Below are 23,774 nucleotides of genomic sequence, written 5' to 3'. Positions count from 1 at the left end.
TAAATCATGGGTTATTTCCAAGTTCTAGACACTAATATATCATATGGGCCTATAATAGTCTACGACATTTTTAACAAAAGTTTAAGCAAGATATCGGCTCCTTAATTCTTTTCCTTACATATATGCGGTATATTTTGAACAAACTGAGCTATTGAAGTACGTACTGAATTTGATCTTATATATTTTGAACCATTCTAACTAGACCAGCAGAATGAATAGACTACACTACATATTTTACCGTGTAATTAATTATTTTTGAGTATTGTGTCACTTTTTTCGAAGATTAAACCCTAATTGTGGTCAATGTTTACTGGTTAGGGTTTGGACCACGACGGTCGAAGATGAAAGGACGAAACCCTAAAGGATGTGCTTTCCGATATTTATATCCAATATGTATATATATTAATCATTATTCAAATGTAATAAGGTATTCGTAAGCCATTATTATCTAAAAGTTAGTTCTCATTAAAAGTGACGCCTGTCCCCAAGCGATTCCTGCCATAAGAACGTGGTACTCATCTTCTCATTTTCATCAGAATCATCTATTCCTCCAAATTGGAACGGGAATCAACGAAAATACTATCGTAAAAAAGATGCCTAACACCGACAAGGAACATCCCGAGAAGAAAGATCCACCAAAGGGTCCTATACCCGTAAAGAATAAGCCCATTCAAGAGAAGAAATATCAAGGTAACCCAAAAAAAGATTTTAATAAGAATACTCATGCGAAGAAGAAAAATAGCAATCGTGGCGACGGAGGAGCCAATAAAACCCATGGCAGACGCTCACAACGAATGAATGAGATGGGATCAAATTTTGATCTGTCAATCGAAGAGGAAATATCAAGTGGTAATTTTAAATTGAAAGGAAGAAAGACACAAGTATCTATCAATCATTTGTTAGATTTCCAATTACCTGATGTAGAACGTAGGAATGAAATGAATAGGAGGACCAATAATAGATCAAGGCGAGGTCACAACAATGAACAACAACATCATGTTCATTTACATGGCGATTCTTTTATCAACGTTAATTACAGATTATTAGTGGATGATAAATTTGATTATAAAGAACAAAGTAATAACCCAAATTCTTTAGTTCCAGATGATAAAATAGTTAGAGTCGTTGTTCCAAAGGGCCAAAATTGTCCCATTTGTTTGACTGATGATCCTGTGGCTCCAAGAATGGTTACATGTGGCCATGTTTTCTGTGCGAGTTGTCTTTTGCATTTCTTTTCTATTGAAGAAACTATAAAGAATCCGGAAACTGGCTACGTGAAGAAAAGAAAGTATAAAGAATGTCCACTTTGTAGTAGTATTATACGACTTGAAAAAGTTAAACCTGTTCTATTTGAAAATAATTCTGTCTTCCAAGAAAACGAAAAAAAGCCAGAACCAGGGATGAAGGTAACTTTTGATTTAATGTGTAAACCACGTTCTTCTATGCTACCGTTACCAGTCCGATTACGTGTTGATCCTTTACAAACTGGAGATTTCCCCAGTTATGATCTTAAGGAAATAATACCCTATGCACGAATTATTAAATGCAACCCTCAACATGCCGTTAAATTCTATCAAGATGATCTTGAGTCAATTAATCAACAATACGACATTGATAGAGCCCTTTATAATGATGACAATCAATATGTTAAGAAAGTATTAGAGGATATTGATTCCAAAATCATTGTCGCATTAACTGAAGATGAAACCGTTGGAACCACAATGGATTCCTCTGTGTTATCTGATTTCTCTAATCTGAAATTAGAAACTGAGTTATTGAAAAATTATGATGATTCGGTAGCGTTTTTCTTTTATCAAACTTTTTTCCAATCACCAACAAAATATTTCCTTTCACCATTAGACATTAAATTATTATTAGCCTGTTTCCAAAATTATTCTAAATTCCCAGAAACGATGACGGTCGCCATAGAAAATATACATTATGGATCCATTGTAACAGAACAATTTATTCAACGTTATAAATACGTAGGTCATTTACCAATTGGCACTGAAATTGCATTAATAGACATTGATTGGAGAAATGTTCCGTTCATTCCTAAGGAAATCTATAATCAATTTGCAATTGAATTGAAACAACGTAGAAGAAAATCAAATATGAAAAAGCAAAGAGAAGATAAAGATAAAAAAATTTATGAGCAAGAAATTGAAAGACAACAAGCTGAATTTTATAGGAAAGAAAATAATGATATATCATATCATGAAATGATGGATAGTTTTTCTTCAATACGGAATTCTCCTGGTCTATTGGACTCTTTAACAAACACACCTCATAGATCACCATCCACAACGGCGGCTTCCACATCCAACGCTACTACTACTAGCGTAAACGAGAAATCCAAGAAAAGTTATAAAGAGAAAACAATTTGGGGCACTTCAATCTCTGTCATACCAGATGAACGAACGTCAAAAGAAAATGAAGAATTCGAGAAAATGTTGTTAAGTAGAATGAACAAAGAAAAGTCAGAAGAGAATGTATCATCTCCAGCAGATATTGAGTCACTTGAATCAAGCGGGAAAAAGAAGAAAAATAATAAAAGGAAAGGCAAAATTATGCTTTTCAGTAACAATCATCAAACATTTTGATAGTACTTATAAAAATATATATATGTATATTTACTTATTTTTACCCATTTATTTCTCAACACGAGGAAACGACTCTCACATCTTTAATAGTATATTATACTTTTAAAATGTTTACGGTATACCTACCAGATATTTACCGCGTTCTTTTACACTTTCGGCTAAACTCAATTCGAGAATTGAAAAATGACAACAAGACAAGTTGTTGACACACCTGTAAGAGTCTTTCTCGACGTCAAGATTGTTTGATATTCTCTGGAACGCTACTCAATCTATCGAGACCAGAGTGCTTTATCACGTACAATTACAAGTCAAAAAAATGAGTGGTAAATTTGTTCGTGCTTCCAAATATAGACACGTCTTCGGTCAAGCTTCCAAGAGAGAACTACACTACGAAAATGTCAAAGTAACCAATAATGCCTGGGACTCCAACATTCTTCAAACAAACGGTAAATTCATCTCTGTCAATTGGAACTCCAGTGGTGGTGGTGCCTTTGCTGTGATTCCCGTGGAAGAAGTTGGTAAAGCTCCTGATCAAGTTCCCCTATTTAGAGGACATACTTCACAAGTCCTTGATACCAATTTTGACCCGTTTAATGATCATAGAATCGTTTCTAGTTCAGATGATTCGAAGATTGGTATCTGGGAGATTCCACAGGATTATTCATTCCATAATTATAAAGATGTGGATGAATCTGGGTCTCCAATTGATATTAAACCTGTGAAGTTTTTGACTGGTCATAGTAGGAAAGTCGGCCATGTTTTGTTCCATCCTGTTGCAGCAAATGTTTTGGCTTCTTCTTCGTTGGATTATACTGTGAAGTTATGGAATTTGGAAACTGGTGAAGCTGTGATAACTTTAAAACATCCTGATATGGTTACTTCTATGTCATTTTCTTACGATGGGTCTCATTTAGCTACTGTATCTCGTGATAAGAAGTTAAGAGTTTGGGATATTAGAGAGGGGAAAATTGTCAGTGAAGGTGCAGCACATGCTGGTGCTAAGAATCAACGTGTAGTATGGCTTGGTAATTCTGATAGGTTGGCCACTACAGGGTTTTCTAAATTAAGTGATCGTCAAATTGGTATATGGGATGCATTTGACTTGCAAAAAGGTGATCTAGGTGGGTTTTACAATGTTGATCAATCTTCCGGTATCTTGATGCCATTTTTCGATGATGGTAACAAGATTCTTTACGTAGCTGGTAAAGGTGATGGTAATATCAGATATTATGAATTCCAAAATGATGAATTGTTCGAATTATCAGAATTTCAATCAACTAATGCGCAAAGAGGATTTGCTGTGGCTCCAAAGAGAATGGTTAACATTAAAGAAAATGAAGTTTTGAAATGTTTCAAGACTGTTGGTGATCAATTCATTGAACCTATTTCCTTCCATGTTCCACGAAAAAGTGAAGAATTTCAAGAAGATATTTATCCTGATGCTCCATCTGATCAACCTGCTTTAACTGCTGAAGAATGGTTTTCGGGGAAATCAGTGGAGGGACCAATCTTAGTCTCTTTAAAAGATCTGTATAACGATGAGGAGAAACCTTCATTCCGTAATGCAAAGAAGGAAGAAACTCCTGTTGAGAAGCCAGTTGAGCCAAAGAAGGAACTCTCTGAAAAAAAATCTGTTGAACAAAAGAAGAAGGAAGAATCACCAAAGCCTGTCCCAGCAGTCGAACAAGAAGCTTCTCCAAAACCATCCACACTTGGTGATGTACTAAAAGCAGATAATTCTGTTGATAAATTATTACAAAAATCAAGTACTTTAGATAGTATCAATGCCGCAGAAGACCCTTCCAAGGATAGTTCTGGATGGGATGATGATGATGAAGATTATGAAGTACCTACGCCTGCTGCACCTGTAAAGGAAGAAACTCCAAAATATGAAGAAAAGAAAGAAAAACCTAAGAAAGAAATTAAAGTTGAGTCGTCTAAATCTGAACCTGAATCTGAACCAAAGAAAGGCGTAAGTACAAGTCCTGTCGCAACTCCTGTCAAGGAAAGAGAAGCACCCACAGCAACTCCTGCTGCTTCTGCTGCTGGTAAATCACTTGGGTTAAAACAATCCGTGGAAAAACTATCAGAATTAGTTTTGCACTTAGAAAGTATTGTTGAGAAGTTGAACAAGAGTAATATTGAAAAAGATGAACGTCTTCGTCAATTAGAATCGAAAATTGATGAATTATTGAAGAAACACTAAAAACATTCTAAACGAACAACTATATTTAGTTGAATTACGTATAATTGTGCTATATTTTAGGAAGAAAAGTATAGAATATGTAAAGCTATAAATGTAATCTGCCATGGCTAGTCTATATAGCGGCATAATTCTAAGGAGACTTCCAAATGTATTTTGCTTATTAACTAAATAGAATAAGTGACACCCAGGCATTTTGTTTGATGTAGGGTTCAAGGTACATAAGCTAGGGTTAAAGGGTACAAGCCTATATAAAATGACAGCCCTAGAGGACGCGTAAAAAAAATACTGAAAATCAAAATTTTGGTGTTTTAAGAAAACTGTTGATATATTTCCATCTGATTTTGAATATGAGTTCAAGAACTCTTTGCCATTTTTCAAAGCTAAGCTAAATATTATCAGTATCTATAAGTGGGAACACTATTGGAGAATTATAGGTTACATATTTGTCGCCGAGTCTTTTTGTTAACTTCTCTATTGTTGGCGATCTATCACGTTAAGGTATAAAAGACACATTAATAGGCTATCCGAAAAGAAAGTGAAAAAAAACAAACGTGGTACTAATACCCATTTGTAGAAATAGCATTCACTTCAATTACAGAATAAAAACCTAAGATCAAGGGCCCTGTCACATTAACTACTATTTTTTTCTTTGTTTTTTTTTTAACATTTTTTATATATAGACATTTTCAACGTAAATATTATTCCTTCAAAAGATGAACAGTAACACATCCGTGAATAATATTTACAAAAGAGCAAAAGGTTATCTACCTACCATAGAACAAGTATACGCAGGTACCAATCATGACGTCCCAGAGGCAAACCTCTTAGGGGAACTATTACAATTATTAGCGGAACTACCGCCTAACTTCCATTTGTTTTGTGACCCAATTCTTGAACCAATCTCTATATTTTGTTTAACAATCTTTTCATTCAATGAACAAGATACTGTTACTTGGTTGAAAAATAAATTTAATCCAATCTTATGCCAATGTGATAAATGTATCCTAAGTTTTGCTCGTGGGAAATGTAAAATGTTACAACATTTCGCTGTTCAAAGACAGGTGCCTCATGAACATGTATCCAAATTTAATGACATAGTATGTCAATGGAGAATTGAAGCTCTTTTCCCAACATTGAGGAAAATATCAAATGGTACTAATACTGGCATTTCCATAACGAGAGATATCGAATTGGCAATCTTTGAATGTTTAGCAAATCCGCACGTACTAAGACTTAACCCAAATTTTAAAGCTACATTCGATGTCATCTTTAAATTTTTCTATTTGTCTAAACATTATCTTTTGGATTCAAATAATCCAAATTGTATAAAAGATTTTTTGGCTGGGACTATTTATTGTTGGTGTGAAGGAACTAAAGAACAAATGTCTTGGTCTAAAACTTTTCTGATACAGAAGCATACTAAAAAGAGTACTTATGATGTCAAGACACTGACGAGTGACGTCTTGGAAGAAATCAATATCCATCTTTTGTTTCTTCAGAATCCTGTGAATTGGAATGAATTAGTCATTGCTCAATTTTGGTCAAGATTAATTCCAATATTTACATTGCTAGAAAAAGATGTATTTGTGGAATATTTTGAAGTCCCGAAGAATATCGAATCTTTGAAGAAATCATTTAAGTTCCCAATCGAGTCCATTTTCAGATTATGGTACAGTCATTTGAGCAAGTCATATAACGATAAACCATTAGATTTCCTTTTAAGAGCTTTGAATATGTTCCTTGAAAAGTTCGGTACTGAGTTTTGGTCCAAAATAGAACCATATACGTTCCACAGCATCTTAGATATAGTCTTCGATCGTGATACTTTTGCCCTGAAATTGATTAGAATTCAAAATAATGAAATATCAGAAAATGATACCAGTAGCCTCTTTGACTTGTCAGGATCTGTTACTGATTTATTATCATGGACATTACAATTTTATCACGCGTTATCCCCATCGAAAAGAATACAGATGGTCAAAAAAGTATCTATGGCATTCTTAAGAATCATTGCCAAATACGACAATTTAAAAGCGGTCCCCAAAGCCTGTCTCATGAACTCATCAACGGCATTATTACGTGCCGTATTATTTATCAAAGAAGAGGAAAGAGCTATGCTTTATGTGCAGGAAAATTTCGAAACAATTTTATATACTAAAACCGATTCAAGAGCCTTATTAAACAATCCTTTAATTCAGGATATCATTATAAGATCCGCAACAAACCCCAATGTCTTTTACCCTGGTTTAGGTGAATCAGCTATGTCTGTTTCCACGTCTACAATGATGGTGCTAGCCGAATGTATTAATTTTGATATCCTATTATTATGTGAACGTACTTTTAAATTATACTCTGGTAAAGAAACTGGTAATTTGCCACTGACGCTTACGCTTTTGGAACATTTAACCAATCAGGTTGATCTCCGTTCATTTCATGATGGTCCACTCTTGGCAAAACAGTTGCTAATTGCATTGAAAAATATTAACGGTTTGTTATTGGTACCTTTGAAAACACCAGTCGCTGAAAAACATAATGAAACTGTAAAAATGTTTTTAAATCTTTCAACTAATCTGATTGAAAAATTTACCGATATATTACCAAATCAATTGTCTGCTATCTTAAGTGATCAGGATGCAGTACAAGGGTTTTGGGCATGCATTTTCTCCTCCAATACCCAACTTTATCAGGCTACAACGAATATATTATATGAAACATTCGATGTTCAAGGTAGACTAGAAGGTATTCAATCTATACTGACAAAAAACCTAACATATCATGTTAGAGCGATTAACGTAGTTCTAAATCAATTAATTAAGTGTGAGTTTTATGAACCATGTCCCAGAGCTATCCGTGTCTTGATGGATATCCTTAGCGCATTTACAGATCCTATCAACGGCACATTTACAAATTATCAATCTTTAAAAAGTAATGACACAGATTCAGAAGTCACAAAGTTCTGGTCCCTGAGTTGGTCCTTCTTAGATACAATATACCGTTGTACTTTGAAATGGGCGTCGAAATATGAGTATTCCGTCTTAGAAAACTTCACCAAAGATACTTTGGAATTGAGTAAATCTTTCGTTGATTCATACAGAGAATTCTCTGATGCACTACGACATACAAATGTAGACCTTTTCCAAAATGTGATGAAAACTTTCGTCAATATGCTTTATTGGTTAAGATTAAGTGATGAAGCTCTACTAGAATCTTGTGTTCGTTTAATTATGAGTGCTTCTAGTATTGCACATGAAAGAAATATAAAGGTCGATGACAACCTAGTGGAAATGATAGCAAAATATGGTTCAAAATCCAAAAAATTCTCCAATAAACTCTCTGACCAACAAAGTCTTGAAATTCTCAACATGGCGAAGTCCTTCAATAAAGATGTTACAAATAGAATCATTGAAGAAGCAGATAGATATCATAAGGAAAAGAAAAATGCACATATTCAAAGGATAGATCTCACAGAAAGCGAATCTCCAAGCTCCTCTCCTAGCCTACCTACTAAAAGTCCTATAGAATCTAAAGTCGATTTCTTGCAAAGAAAGGCACTTGCTTCTTCTATTACTGGCAAACCAAAGCAATCTAAAATCACGAACTTCGGTACATTCCAACAGCCTTCTTCTGTAAAATTACATAATACCAAACCAATTAAGCCACTTTCTAATATGGAACTTGCGAGAAGGCAATTATTGAAAAATAGAGTGGTTCATCCCCCAAGTACATCTGTCTTCCACACGAAAAGTTCATATGAACCCAAAAAGCATGATGACAGCAGCAGTGACGAAAGTGGTGATGATATAGAATCCGCAAGGGAATTATTTGCTATTGCAAAGGGTAAACGCACAGAAATTCAATCTGTAGATATGAAGGGGAAATTGATTAAAAAGGAAAGCAAGGCTGAAATTGCAAGACGTGAGGAAGAATCTATGAGAAGAAGATTAAACATTGATCTTGGTCCTTTATATGATACGGTCCTACAATGGGACTATACAAGGAGAAACGAATATCCGGATGATGCTGGTATTGAAACATATGCTGACGTTAAGGATCAATTTGAAAACACAACCGACTATCAGAAAATTATGAGACCGTTATTGTTATTAGAATCATGGCAAGGCCTCTGTTCTGCTCGTGATCGAGAAGAAAATCGTGGTTTCACTATTTTAATTGGGAATAGAACTGCTGTTTCTGATTTTTATGAAGTCTATGCTTCAATTTCAAAGAATGCCTTTCAAGAAGTAGGTGTATCTGAAACTGATTTAATTGTATTAGCTTATCTTCCTGACATGAGACCTAATTCTCGCTTGACAAATGACGATTTTAAAAATGCAGAAAATACTTGTCTGGCAAAAGTAAAATCGATAAAGTACGTAAAGGGTGGGAATGTAGATCTTTCTTTGAGAATTCATCGTAATCATAAATTTGCAAAATTCTTGACTATCAGATCTGAAATTCAGGCTGTAAAAGTTATGCAAATGACAACTGTCGAAAGAGAATATCAAACATTAGAAGGTTTAGAATACTATGATCTTGTCAATCAAATTCTTCTAGCGGTACCTACGCCGTCTGTTACTGTATCTCCTGAAGAAATCAAAGACGTGAAAGAAAAATACAACTTAAATACATCACAAGCAGAGGCAATTGTTCATACAGTTTCAAATGAGGGGTTTTCTTTGATTCAAGGCCCACCTGGTACCGGTAAAACAAAAACAATTCTAGGTATTGTTGGCTACTTCCTATCGACCAGAAAGATATTGAGTAGCAATATCATAAAAACTCCTACAGATGGTTCAAAGCTCTCTATTGATCAATTATTAAAGAAGCAAAAGGTACTTATCTGTGCACCAAGTAATGCCGCTGTAGATGAAATCTGTATTAGATTAAAAGAAGGTGTCTACGACAAGAATGGTAGGCTTTTTAAACCTAACCTGGTTCGTATTGGTAGATCTGATGTAGTTAATGTCGCGATTAAGAATTTAACCTTAGAGGAGCTTGTCGACAGAAAAGTTGCCGAAAAGAATTATGAATTTACTATGGATCCAGATTTAGAACGTAATTTCAGTTCGTCGGTATCTAAGAGAAGAGAGTTGAGGGCTCAGCTGAATAACGCTGAAACTGCTACTACGAGTACACTTTCGACTGAAGAAATTGCAAAGTTACAACTAGAAATTAGAGAATTAAGTAAAGTGATTAACGATTTAGGTAAGAAAAAAGATGAACTCCGTGAGAGGAATTCAGTTAACCACAGAAATAGGGATCTGGATAGAAGGAATGCTCAAGCTCAAATTTTAGCGAACAGCGAGGTTATCTGTTCTACTTTGTCGGGGGCAGCTCATGATGTGTTAGCTACGCTTGGTATCAAATTTGATACTGTCATTGTTGATGAAGCATGTCAATGTACGGAGTTGTCCTCGATCATCCCATTAAGATATGGTGGTAAGCGTTGTATAATGGTTGGTGATCCAAACCAATTACCACCAACAGTTCTTTCAGGCGCCGCTAGTAATTTTAAGTACAATCAATCGTTATTTGTGAGAATGGAAAAGAATAGTTCTCCTTATCTATTGAATGTCCAATACCGTATGCATCCTGATATCAGTAAGTTTCCATCAGAAGAATTTTATCAAGGTAAACTGAAAGATGGGCCCTCTATGGACATTATTAATAGAAGACCATGGCATCAAATGGTTCCTTTTGCGCCTTACAAATTCTTTGACATTTCCACCGGTAAGCAGCAGCAAAATAGTAAAACAATGTCCTATGTTAATCTGGAAGAAATCCAGGTAGCCATAGAATTAGTTGATAAATTATTTAACGAATTTGATGCCAAGATAGATTTTACCGGTAAAATTGGTGTTATTTCTCCTTATAGAGAGCAAATGCAAAGGATGAGAAGGGAGTTTACGAGGTATTTTGGAGGTAGTATTAGTAAATCCATTGATTTCAATACTATCGATGGGTTTCAAGGGCAAGAAAAAGAAATCATTTTGATTTCATGTGTTCGTGCCGATGATACGAAGACTAGTGTTGGTTTCTTGAAGGATTTTCGTCGTATGAATGTGGCATTCACCAGAGCCAAAACTAGTATGTGGATACTAGGTCATCAACAATCACTGCTGAAAAATAAACTTTGGAAACACTTAATTAACGATGCACGATCAAGGGATTGTTTAGTAGTAGCAAAACCAGGGTTCCTCAATGGGAAGACTTTGTCCAATAGTAGATTAGCCGAGCTGAAGGAAATACCTCAAATGGATGGCTATGATCCTCATAAATCAGAAATTTCTAGCGTAAAAATTCCATTGAAGAGAAAAGATCTGGACGAAGAGCCACTCTCCAAAAATGTTAAGAAAGCCAAGAAGGAAAAGAGGGACAAAACAGTTTCAGAAGATAAACAGAAAAAGCAAAATAAAACTGAAAGAGAAGATAGGAAGCAAAAGAAAGATAAAAAGGATAGAAAAGACAAGATTGATATTAGTAAGAAAAAAAATGACTCTTTATCAGTACTATCTGCAGGAACGAAGAAGAAATCGTCTATTTTTGGCGGTCCGTCTTTATCAACAGATGTACCCTCAACAAAGGGGTCTGTCTCCATTGATGAAAAATCTAAGAAGAAGAGAAGGAAAAAGAAAAATTGTCATGTCTCATTCTCAGATGATATAACCTTTATTCCAGAGAAGATCGGTAACAACTCTACTGTTCCGTTGACCAAACACGTTTCTTTAGATAGTACGCAACCGCATCTACCGAAGAGATCACCTCCTCCATCGCCAGCAAGGACAGATGATGCTAATGATGATTATATACCATCAGAGGTTGAGAAAGTCGTTGTTACAGACGCTAAGCCTACTGAAACAGAAAGGCCTAAAATTAAGAAACAAATTGAATTGAGTAAATACAATAGTAAGAACGCCCATTCATCCACTACTGAGGTTCCAAAAGAACGCCCGACAGCACCTTCTGCGCAATTACCAAGTAGATATGAAAGCCAATATCAATCTGACCCACTAGCAAAGTCTTCTAATACATATAGTCCACCAACGTCAGGGCAAGGTCCTACATATCCGCAGCCAACATACAATCAACAGGAAGAACTGTTTGATCCATACCAGCCATTACAAGGGCAACATGGTTTGTCTGGTCCTTCCAACTGTGGTTTGCCACAAGGTTCAGCACAACATATTCCACAAGGCTCAAACCCACCATATATTGGAGCTGCATCAACAAACACATATCCAGCTCCAATACCTCCACCTCCTCAAGCCTTTCCTCCAACTCGTTATGTTTCTGACCAGCCATTAAGATTTGGAGCAGAATCAGGATCCAATGGAGGAGAGCCTGCACAATCGAATGGTCCACGATCAAATAGAAGACAAGCAAGGGCCAGCCCATTTATTCCCAAGAAAAGAAAACCCCATAGACCATAGATAATTGTNTTTTCCCCTATGCATATACTTTCCTATATTGATATAGACTTTTACATATACTATATATTATAAGAAAGTAACTCTCATATGACTTTCATATGACTTCGATAGACTTCAGCTCTTTTGTCTTACAGATATTTACAGTAACTTATATAGAAATTTTCTGCTATGTAACCTTGGCTATAATGAGAAGAAGGTTTTGAGGCCTATTAATTGTCGTCATCGTTAAAGATTTTACAAACACTAAGAATATATATATATATATATGTAATAGAATACGTTAAGTCAAGATATCTCTCATGTACAATTGTTAGTCCTCCTTCGTTGGTTGTGAGACAGTTTGGACGTCTTGCTTGAAAGTGCCTATTTTTGGTGGTGATTTACTGGCTACGACGAATGGAGGGGTTGTTATGGGGCTGATATTTTTCTGTTCTTCATCTGAATGGGAATTTTCCATTAATGATGGAAGATGATCTTGGGATAACAACTCTCTTGAAGGTTTATAAAGTTCATCATATGCTTTTTGCAAAACACTGCGCTCATTTTCTAATAAAGTTTTCAATTTGTCATTCTCATTTGAGGGAAGTGACTTTAAAACGGCACTAAGGTATTCTATCGTTGTATTGATCTCTTCTACCATCTTCCGTGAACTGATTTTATTCATTGGGTTAGTATTTATTATTTCTACTAAAGAATTTTCTAAATCAGATAAGATATCAATACAATCGTACCATATATTTTTTTGGTTCAACAAAGTTGAGCTATTATCCTTTCTATGGGCTAATTGATCTCGTAGAGATTCTATTTTCACATCTATAAATTGCAAAAAACGACTATTTGTTTCTTTGATTTTGATACGATCTTCTTCTAATGTAACGTGATCTCTGTTTTCCAAGGAGAAATTCAATAATTTGTGGGTAAGAGTATCGGATTGGTGTTGATGACTACCTTTATCATTATACCCACAGCTGGATATTAATTTACTTTTCCTTGTGTTTAATTTATTTAATTCCAATTGGATTCTTAACTTTTCATTTTGAATCTTGGCACGTTGTCTTTTCAGTTCATTTTCGATGAGTGTCTGATCTTTTCTGAAGTTTTTTAATAACGATTCAAGTTGTTTAATTTCTTTCAAATTTGTTTCCTTTGTTGCCTGTAATAATTCCATAGATTTAAACAGATCATCTCTAGATAAGGGAACGCTTGAAGAAGAAGAAGAAACTTCGTTTTGCTCGGATGCTAACGATGTATTTGTAATACCAACCAATTCAATATATTGATTCAATATTGATCTATAACTTGATGTAATCGAGATTCTTGTCAATTCATCTATATACACCTCAGCATCATGGGATGATGGTTTTTCCTGTGACGAAGATAATCCTATAATTTTATCCATATTTTCTGACCAGTGTTTTTGTTCTTCTAACAATTCAGTTTCCTGATTTATTAATTTGATGAATTTATCTTTATTACTAGTTAGGAATGAGATTGTCTCTTTACTTTCACCATCGAATGATATCAACATATCATTCAATTTGTAAATATCATTAAAACATATTGCTATATCTTTTCGTAAGTTAGTTATTGAGATAGAAGATTTGGTATCATCTATGAGAGCATTCTTATGTACAAGAATCAATGTATCTAATAGATTACTTATCTCCTCCTGCTGTTTTAATAGTTCATCCAATTGCATTTTTTTTCTTTTTGAGAAATGAGTATTTGATATATATATATATTTCGTTCGTTCTTTGATAATTAAACTAAATAAACATGGCTCTTTCTGGCTATTGTAATGACCACACACAATCTTCTAATTGAACTCCAAATTGCCTTCTTTCTTGAAGAATTGTGACAGTAAAACCCTTTTGTTTTCTGTTCGTTCGTTTGTGTAACAAAAAGCTTAAATTCTTTTGTATTTTATTTTGTCATTACCGTATCTTATACATAATTAATAATAGCGGTTAAAAGAGGTGACAACAAACTACCTTTTGTAGAAGAAATGAACTATTTTGCTTGAATGATCAAGTAAGAATATGAGAAAGGATAATCCAAAGTTTGACTATTAGTGGAATTGGCCTCTTTCTCGTAAACCTTATGTATATAAGTTAGGTGGATACATTATTATTGTTACTAGTACGTATATAAATATGATTATTTGATTAGAAAAATCCATTATTGTTTTCTTGATTCGTTACAAACTGGGGGTTATTTATTTATTTTTTATTTCATTATCATAGTTTCTACTTCTATCATCGTGAAAAATCATTTGGGTATATCAGATGCATGTGTATTTTTATCCGTACTATTTTGCTTTGCAGTGGCAGCTTTCTTTAACATTTCTTGATAAAAAATTTTGTTTTCTAATTTAGCCTCATTTAAATTTGGCGGTAATTTTTCATTAATTAAATCTTGCTTTCTAGCTTTTTCAAAAGCAGTTAAGGTTTCATCTAACCCTTCAGACCCATGAGCTAATGCACCACGTGGTAATACACCTGCATTCATCGCCTTTAAATGTTTAACTTTTTCACTATCTTCTTTTAGGACAGAATACATCCTTGAAACTTTAGCTATGGCCAATATTTTATTTCGTAATGCTCTTCTTTTATGCTCATCATCTAATATAGATCGTTTTGCCATGGGGGATGTAGTTGTAGTGGTAGTGGTGACACCTGTAACTGGTTCTGTGGTTTTTTTCGTATTAGCAATCGATTTACCTTCTTTGACAGCTTTTGATATTTCAGCAGGTTTTAATGGTTCTTCTAGTTCCTCTTCAGTACAAATGTTTAATATGGATACCAATAATTCTGTTACTTTTTCACCAACAAATGGTAAAGACCAAGTGAAAACATCCATAAAATCAGGTAACCAATATGGATGAGGAGTGAAATTAAATTGACGAATATTCATGACGTTATTTTCAAATTTCAAAATGGCAGCTTTATTTTGATACGTATCACAATAATTTGGAGCACTGAATAAAGTTAATAAACTGGGGAACCCCAAAGCATCATTATTCTTGTACATTCTATAACCAGCATCCTGTGCCTCATGAGCTCTAATTATACATAACAACCCATTATTGTGTAAGAATTGACAGGCAGCCTTGTGAGTAAACGCATATGAACAACCTCTAACTTCGTTTGGAATAAACAATTTATCATCGTCATCAGCATTTTCTTCATCATAATCTTCAATGGGGTCTGCCCAAACAAGATCACACATCAATCCTCCAGATGGGATTTCATTAAACCTTTCCAATTTCCTAATATCATCAATAGTTTTCAAATGAGGTGAAATCCCCCCATGAACACAGAAATATTGTCCATTCATAATAGCAGCCAACGGCAACGCGTTAAAAGATTGACAACATTCATCATAAATTTTGGCATTATATTTATGTAAAATTTCATTTTTAAAAGTGAAATAAGAGGTCAAATGTTTACATTCGTGATTCCCTCTTAACAACCAAATGGAATCTTTAAAATTCAATTTCAAAGAATAAAGATAAATCAAACATTCCAACGAATAAACACCTCTATCCACATAATCTCCTAGGAAAAGATACTTAGTTTTCCCATCTGTGGGGTCACCACCAACTTCAAACAATTTCAAAAGATCAAAATATTGCCCATGGATATCACCACAAACAGTCACCGGAGAAGGCACCTCGAGGACGTTCGGTTCTTCAAATAAGACACGCGTGGCCATCATTAAAATCTTACTTAATTGTGATGCAGTGAGTCTCCCCTCTTGAGCAAAATGATCCCTGATAAATTTATGGTTAGGTAGACCTGTCTTGGCATTGAAGACATCTTCATCCGTAGGTCTGTGTGAGGTAATTTTCTTCACTGCGGGGACCACCCTATCTCTCGTAGATACTTGACGACCGTCTTCTAAGGCGTACATGGTTAAATCTTTGGATGAGGCGGATCCACCTTCTTGTGGGGTGATCACCTTTATGGGTGATGAGTTATTTTCACTTGTGCTAGACATAATGAAAGGGAAAAGAACAGTAGCAACTTGGTTTTCTTGTGCAAAAGAATAAAACAGATGGCAAGGGCAGCGGGGTGTTCTCACTAACTATTGTATCTTAGTCCTTTTAGATCTTGATATCCATGGGAGCACGCTGTTTGTCAATAATAAGTAATTCACTTTACTGAAATATATAAAACATTCCTACTGTCTTTTTTTTTTGGTTTTCCATCTTTTATTTTTAGCAATATTGTCCCTTAGGGTTTTGTGTTTTCACAATGTTAGGGGTAACCATGATATATCAAAGTAGGGCTTGTAATATTTTTAAAGCCCTAATGTAAGACCACGTGATGTGGAAGTATAGATGATATTTTGGCTTGTGTCTGGGTGTTATTTACATGGGCCGGGTAACACCCAACTTTGTTGGAAAAGTGAAAAATTAGCTAACTAATACAATGGAAAAGAATAATATAGCGATGAGCTGAACTTGTGATGAGAATAGATGGACTTGTGATAAAAACTATGATAGAGCAAATTTATTAAGGAGAACGTACTGCGAAAACGCTAAATATACCGTACTAGTAAAAATGAGCTTGCAATTTGATGTTACTGAAAGCGTGGAAGCACCCAATGGCCAAAAAAATTTGTTATTCTCAGACGAAAAGCAGCAAGCTAGATTCGAATTAGGTGTCTCTATGTACATTTATAAATGGGATGCGTTGGATATTGCTGTAGAGAACAATTGGGGTGGTCCTCATTCTGCTGAAAAGAGAGATTGGGTCACTGGTATTATAGTGGATTTGTTCAAGCAGGAAAGAATTGTTGATATCGAATTAATTGAAGAAACTTTATTGTATGCCATGACGGATGAATTTGAAACTAACGTGGAAGATGATTCTGCCTTACCAATCGCCAAGGGAATCATTGATCTTTATAGAGAATGTCAATTGTTACAATTCGATACTGTAGAGAAATTATATTTAGCTTGGGTAGAAAAGCAAAAAAATCCTAGTAGTAATACAAAGAAACACAATATTCATATTCATCATGAAGAAGGTGAAGAATCTTCGTCTGATGAAGAACTTGACGATGACGAAGATGAAGATATGATAATGATGGTCGATGACGATGAAGAAGAGCAAACTCCAAACTTAATTCAAGAGCCAATAATAGATGATGATGGTTTTGAATTGGTTCAAAAAAAGGTAAAGGAAGAAGAACCCCATGAAATATTCAATTTTATTTTATTATGCATTTACTTATATATATATTAGTTCATTATTTATTATATTCTATTTTTTTAAGTATATATATAGATATATACCTGAACAGAATTTGACACTGTCTGTTTAGAAGAAAAAAAAAGTCATATTTTCAGATGTTAAACAAATGTCTTTGGCAAAAAAATTGAAGAATGAGAAGATTTTCTAGTATTATTATTAATATTGTTGTTGCTTCCCATTTCAACCTCATTTGAATTATTAAATCTGAATTTTTTCAGTAATGAAGATGTCATATCAAGGAACGAAAATTCTTCTTTATAATCTTTCGTAACTTTAAATAATTTAATATTTGTGGAAGTCCATATATTAGAATTGATAATTCCTTGATCTAGTACAAATGTTGAAGATTGGTGTTGCTGCTTGTACCCGTTTACATTTGGAGAGTATTCTGAATTATTAGTTACAGCATCATTAGTATCATCTTGTTCGGATTTAGTTATACTTGACCAAGAAAATCTGAAAAAGGATGAAGATGAAGGTTTATTGGAATTTAAGGATGGTGAAGATGATCCAATATTGCCCATGATCATTACTGATGAATCCAACGGTGATTGAAATTCCATTATTGGTTCTTGGAAACTTAACTGTTGTTGAGATTGTGAAAAATAGTTCATGATGGATGAACCATTACTAGTTGTTCTGGATAAATTAGAAGTATTAGATGTCCATCTTTCTAATGCAGTTGGTGGAGGTGGGAAATTTGAAGAAGACATATTTGTTTGGCTCATACGAGTTTGTGAAGTTGATGATTCTCTTCTTTTGCTAGTGACAATATTATCATTGCAATCAGCACTATGATTATTATTGATACCTAATCCGATCGTGAATGCAGAGTTTGTCTTAGACAGAGAAGTTGGTCTTAACACTTCGGTCGAAGCCGAATTTGAATTTGATTGTGAATTCAAACTCGAAGTAGAAGGGGCTTTCCCAATAATGGAATTAAAATCTATCATTGAATTTGGATTTGGTTTCAAATATGGAGCTGAATGAGAATTAAAGATATCGATCCAACATTGTAAATATATCCAATTTTTAATAGTTGGACTATTTAACTTCAAAAGCAATGGATTGAGTAACTTACTATTAGTATTATGGTTATCTTCTCGGTTTTTTTGACGAAGTTCATCTTTTAATGGAATTGGTAGCATTGGAGTTATTATCTTCAAAAATTCATCTTCAAAATCATCAAATTTATTAGTCAAAGTGTAATAATCATTTGTTGTAACTGTAGTAATATTAGGATACTTTGTTAAAAATAACTTTAAAATCTTAATGAGAACGTTTAATGATTCTGTACCAGACCATGAATCAAGAAATGAAACTCTGTTTGAAATTTTACCATTTATCTTGGAATTAATCCCTGATGGCCAATTTGGTCTTGTAGATAATAAATTAAACAATTCTAAATCATTATCAAATTTGAAATATTCATGTATTTGAATATTCTTATTCTCATGATCTGAGTCCTTTTTATCAACGTTATTAGCATTATTAGATTTCGATGAAACCCGTTTGCCATTATTCATCGACATTCTGCCATTATTATTAGCGACACCACCATTGTCATCATCATTGTCGTCATCGTCATATTCATCACTATCACTGTACTCAGCATGATCATTATCGTTATTATTTTCATTATTTTGTCGTTTACTTAGTGTTTTATTCAATTTGGCTACCAAAAAAGGCGGCAAGTTTGCTTCGTTTGACGGTAAAGGAATATTATTATTATTATTGATGGTGTCATTGTTTGCATTATTTGTTAGTTTATTATTATTGCTATTATTGATGTTGTTAGTACTGATCATCCTTTGTTGTTGTTGTTGTTGTTGTTGTTGTTGTTGCGGAGATAGGTTATTATTGATGATTTTTGAAGAATTAAATTGAATGAAATTATTTAGATTCAAGTTCTCAGAATCGATTAATTTTGAGATTGTCAAAATTGAATCTCTTAATTGTAATAGGACACCATGATGTCTTGCTAATACAAATATTAAATTTTTTGAATTTCTAAAACATGTCACAATGTATGTTAAGATTGATCTTAAAAGAATCGATAAGATATCCAATTTAAAACTTGGTGATGCGTAATAATATTGGCGTGGTAAGGATGGACTAATTCCATTCTCAGATTCATTTTTTTGTTGCCATTGTTGAATAGAATTATTAAATTTGTTATTAACAGAAAATTTTGACGGAGAAAATGACGATAAATATTGTTTATTTGATGATTTGGATAAAAGATGTAGTAGTGATATTGATGCGATATAATTTAAATTATAATAATTTTGATTATTTGATGATAGTGGAGTCATATCATCAGGTTCATTTTTTTGGACATTGAAAACAGTTTGATTAATTGGTAATAAATTATAAATCAATTCATAACAATATGGTTTTAAATGAATAGTTGGAGAATTAGATCGAATATCATTTACTAAAATGTTTGATAATTGAGTAATTGCAAAATCTCTATAACTTAGATTATTAATGTTGGAAACATTTGAAATTTTAAATGAGTTTGGTAATTTATTCGTGTAATAGTTAATTGTAAATGAATTTAACAATTTTCTTTGAACCAAATGTTTTGATGATAAGGATAATGACAATTCAATACTGATTTGTAAAAACGTACTAATTTTTGGGTTTGATGATGGACCCATGGGATAAAATTTCAAAAAATAAATGGCAAATATTATAAATTTGTTAGCAAATTTATCCATAAAGTAATTTCTGAACAATTTGTTCGCATTCATAAGATTTATTATGAAGACAATCATTTGAAATGATAATTTCGGTATTCTTGGTAAAGAAGCGTTTGTTTCACCACTGGTGTTATTATTATTACTATTATTTGTGGTACTAGTGTTTGTATCGTTATGTGCATTAAAATTATTAGAGGTCATGGTAATATTATTATTAGTATTTGAAGGTTTGTTATTGATGTTCAGGTTATTTTTCAAACTGGGATCATAATTATTTATCTTGGAACTTGAAGAATCATTTGAAAATGAGAAGGGATTTGATTCCACTTCAATCATTTGGTCTATTGGATATTTAAATATTTTAACGAATGCAGATAAAAGTAGTTTCAGATCTCGTTCTCTTTTCAAATTACTTAAGTGATTCTTAATTGTATTGGTGGTAATGGAAACATTAGGATTACTTAATAAAAGTAAATTCAGTAATTGTACTGAAGATTGTATTAAACTTGATTTTAGGATAGATAAATTTTGGTTGTTCGATAACTTGTAGTTTAAGTTCGTATTTTCTTTGTATGGATTCATATAATGAAGATTATAATTCAAACAATATTGACAAACTGTATTTACAAGAGATGAAGTAAAATAAGTCATCAAGTTATTCATAGAGTTGGAAGGAATCGAAGTTGCTGACGTTGATGGTAATGAGGAGAAATGTAATAAGAATTCATTGTTTGATGATGATGATGATGATGATGATGATGCAGACGTCGGCTGTTGGTAGAGATCTTTTGAACATAAAGTTAATAATAATGAGATGATTTGCAATCGGTTTGAGTCCAATTTTGGAGATTGGTTATTAGGTGAATAACCTATATCAACAGTCTCAATCCCATTTTCCCACATTATCAAAGAAAACTTGCCTGGTTTGTTATTCTTATTACTTGTTGTCATTGTTTTAACGTTTGATTGTAATGGAATGGTAAATCCTTGAATAAAACATAACTTGACACATGAAGTTAACAAGCTTTCACCTAAGGAATTCAATGCTAATTCTTCCGGTCCGATGTTTATTGAGTCAATACCAAATATTGCCTGTATAGAGTCAGGTTTCCAAAAATCTATACTTATTTTTTTCTTGTTGCCAGTTGTTTCCAAATATATTGGGAATAATTTTGTCAAGATCCTTATTGATATCAGTAAATGATTTAATTTCAGTGATACTTCATTCGTTGAGGAGCCTGACGTAGATTCCATAAAAGATGATTGTGCAGATGAATTAGATGATGCTGAAGATATCCTATTAATATTATTACTATTATTTCCTGGTAATGATATCAAACTCAAATAATTTGTAATTAGGATAATTTTCAAAATAGCAAATCTTAACAAGTTAATAAAATTTTGTGGATTAATTTTGAAAATCTTCCTCAGTTCGTTACTTGAAATTAAGGAATTAAAAGTCTCAGCAGATAGAGTTTGCGCAGCATTAATGAAATCTTCATAAAAACCATTAAAGATGGGAGTACTATTTATTATATCCATATCATGAATTTCGCCATTATAAAATGATATAAGGAAATCCATACCTATAGATTCCATTTCTCTGTTAAACAAAGGTATCGTAACAGGACCGTCCATATCATTGGTGGCTGGTACCTTCTCGTCAATACTTTCACCACTTATTGTAGGTGTAGGTTGACCTCTAGTCTTGTTGGCGTCAGGATCTATATCCGGTCGAGCCAATTTAATAAGGTGTTGCTTATAAAGAGCGTCTATTTTCGATTCTGAATTACCCATTTGAAAGATATTTGTAATATGAAAATGTCCCTCTTTCAAATGTTGATCTACGAATCACTCGAATGCTCGATAATATTTGTCTTTGGGGGTTTGTTCTTACGGTTTGTTGAGGCCGATTTAGTGTATATCAAATTTATAATGGACCCTTCTACAATTACATACATATATATATAGTATACTATATTATATTGTATTATAATATTTCAAGAAGCTTATTGCGACAGCGCCTCCGTGGAAGATGATTGGAATCCAATGAATAAGTGACACAACACAACACAACACAACACAACAGAAAAGAACAGAACAGAACAGAACACATATATCATCTCTTTATTATCATATATTATTCTCCTCATATGATGACCTTGAGGTTGTTGAAATTTGAGATATAAGCATGTCGTTTACATTATGTAGAGAAAACGACTACTTGTGTTTGGTACAGACACTAAAATAGTTGAATTCATAAAGAGCTATCTATCTATATATATATGCATATTACAGAGAAGTGTTTATAAACAGGGAAAAATGGAATATATAAGTAATTTTGTTTCTTTGCTTCTGCTTTGTTATTTTGTTTATTGAAAATTAAAGATGGTACTAGAAACAACATTTCCTGTCATTACTTTCTTTATCATGGGCAAGATTACCGTCAATTGAACTACTATTAAAGGTAGCTAATGGTTCGTAATTGAAGATTAATCTTCCGAACAAAGCACCTAATCCACAACTAATGATGATATAACCATTATAATACATGAATAATAACATTATGATATAAGACAACCCCCATTGCACAAGAAAGAGGAATGATCTTGCGATATGATCTAAAAGACTTGGGAAAACAGCGTTAGTTTGTGCATTAGTAGTGCCCGAATTACATTGCTTCTTAGTTTTCAAAAACAAATCATCAGAATCTTCTCTTAAATCCCCATTGCCAATAAAATTGAGGAACCAATAATGAGACAAAGTCTTCCCCAATGCAACTATCAAAGTCATGAAAGAACTTTCGTTACTCAATTCCGTTGCCTTACCTGTATGAATCTCTTTTTCGTCACTCTTTTGAGAGCTACTTCCATCAGTAAACTCTTGCTTCTCAACAATATATTTAGCCCATTGAACTTGACTATGTCTCTTAACTAATTCTACATCCAACTGTCTTGAAATTCTATTCAACCATTGAGCAATCAATACTAGTAAGAAACAACCAATACAAGAACCAGCAAACTTACCCCTTGTATCATTCTTCCAGGATCTAGCAATGAAACATGTATTAATTGTGTACCAATTCCATAACATGGAAATCTTACATGCATTAGCAGATCCCATACCACCCATTCCACCCATTCCACCCATAGCAGCGGCCGAAGATGTAGCGGTAGCGGTAGCCGCCATATCCATATTGTTAGTGGCCGTTGCCGAGGAGGAGGCCATTGACATTAACATGCTTGTCATGGTGGGTGTAGCAGCCGTAGCAGAGGTACTTGAACTCATTGACATTAGCATACCATCCATCTTTGTGATTTTTTGTTATTAATGTTACTATTATGTTATTTGAATATGCTATTGGGCTGCTGGCTATTACCAATATATATTAAGAAATATTTTGATTATTATTGGCAATTGCACTTTATATACAGATTATATATTCCCACTAAGGGTATATATATACGAATATATCTTCTCGATGGAATATCCTGTTTATAATTATTAAAATCAAAATGATTTTTGCTCAAAGATGATTCCCTTCAGCCATTCGCCTGTTTTGTTTTGTG

At 33.5% G+C, this 23,774-nt stretch overlaps 8 protein-coding genes across 8 annotated transcripts; 4 read left to right on the top strand and 4 right to left on the bottom strand.

Moving 5' to 3' along the window:
* Positions 1-593: 593 nt before the first annotated feature.
* On the top strand, positions 594-2,603 carry MAG2 (RING-type E3 ubiquitin transferase MAG2; the record flags this gene model as incomplete). Its single annotated transcript, XM_003672337.1, has 1 exon — positions 594-2,603. One exon carries the CDS (start codon positions 594-596, stop codon positions 2,601-2,603), a length of 2,010 nt encoding a protein of 669 aa, XP_003672385.1.
* Positions 2,604-2,919: 316 nt separating this feature from the next.
* On the top strand, positions 2,920-4,809 carry CRN1 (coronin; the record flags this gene model as incomplete). Its single annotated transcript, XM_003672336.1, has 1 exon — positions 2,920-4,809. One exon carries the CDS (start codon positions 2,920-2,922, stop codon positions 4,807-4,809), a length of 1,890 nt encoding a protein of 629 aa, XP_003672384.1.
* A 713-nt stretch (positions 4,810-5,522) lies between these two features.
* Positions 5,523-12,239, top strand: SEN1 (DNA/RNA helicase SEN1; the record flags this gene model as incomplete). Its single annotated transcript, XM_003672335.1, has 1 exon — positions 5,523-12,239. The coding sequence occupies one exon, from the start codon at positions 5,523-5,525 to the stop codon at positions 12,237-12,239; it is 6,717 nt and encodes a 2,238-aa protein (XP_003672383.1).
* A 310-nt stretch (positions 12,240-12,549) lies between these two features.
* Positions 12,550-13,938, bottom strand: ATG23 (Atg23p; the record flags this gene model as incomplete). The annotated part of the gene is made up of 1 exon (XM_003672334.1): positions 12,550-13,938. One exon carries the CDS (start codon positions 13,936-13,938, stop codon positions 12,550-12,552), a length of 1,389 nt encoding a protein of 462 aa, XP_003672382.1.
* Positions 13,939-14,507: 569 nt separating this feature from the next.
* Positions 14,508-16,238, bottom strand: CNA1 (calcineurin catalytic subunit A; the record flags this gene model as incomplete). The annotated part of the gene is made up of 1 exon (XM_003672333.1): positions 14,508-16,238. The coding sequence occupies one exon, from the start codon at positions 16,236-16,238 to the stop codon at positions 14,508-14,510; it is 1,731 nt and encodes a 576-aa protein (XP_003672381.1).
* Positions 16,239-16,804: 566 nt separating this feature from the next.
* Positions 16,805-17,491, top strand: TSR2 (Tsr2p; the record flags this gene model as incomplete). The annotated part of the gene is made up of 1 exon (XM_003672332.1): positions 16,805-17,491. One exon carries the CDS (start codon positions 16,805-16,807, stop codon positions 17,489-17,491), a length of 687 nt encoding a protein of 228 aa, XP_003672380.1.
* Positions 17,492-17,598: 107 nt separating this feature from the next.
* Positions 17,599-22,002, bottom strand: ECM30 (Ecm30p; the record flags this gene model as incomplete). Its single annotated transcript, XM_003672331.1, has 1 exon — positions 17,599-22,002. The coding sequence occupies one exon, from the start codon at positions 22,000-22,002 to the stop codon at positions 17,599-17,601; it is 4,404 nt and encodes a 1,467-aa protein (XP_003672379.1).
* Positions 22,003-22,599: 597 nt separating this feature from the next.
* CTR3 (high-affinity Cu transporter CTR3) lies at positions 22,600-23,514 on the bottom strand (the record flags this gene model as incomplete). Its single annotated transcript, XM_003672330.1, has 1 exon — positions 22,600-23,514. One exon carries the CDS (start codon positions 23,512-23,514, stop codon positions 22,600-22,602), a length of 915 nt encoding a protein of 304 aa, XP_003672378.1.
* Positions 23,515-23,774: the final 260 nt, after the last annotated feature.

This window comes from Naumovozyma dairenensis, chromosome 10, assembly GCF_000227115.2.
Source record: "Naumovozyma dairenensis CBS 421 chromosome 10, complete genome".
Lineage (NCBI taxonomy): Eukaryota > Fungi > Ascomycota > Saccharomycetes > Saccharomycetales > Saccharomycetaceae > Naumovozyma > Naumovozyma dairenensis.
The sequence above is the reverse complement of the archived record's forward strand: the minus strand, read 5'-3'. Positions and strand labels throughout refer to the sequence as shown.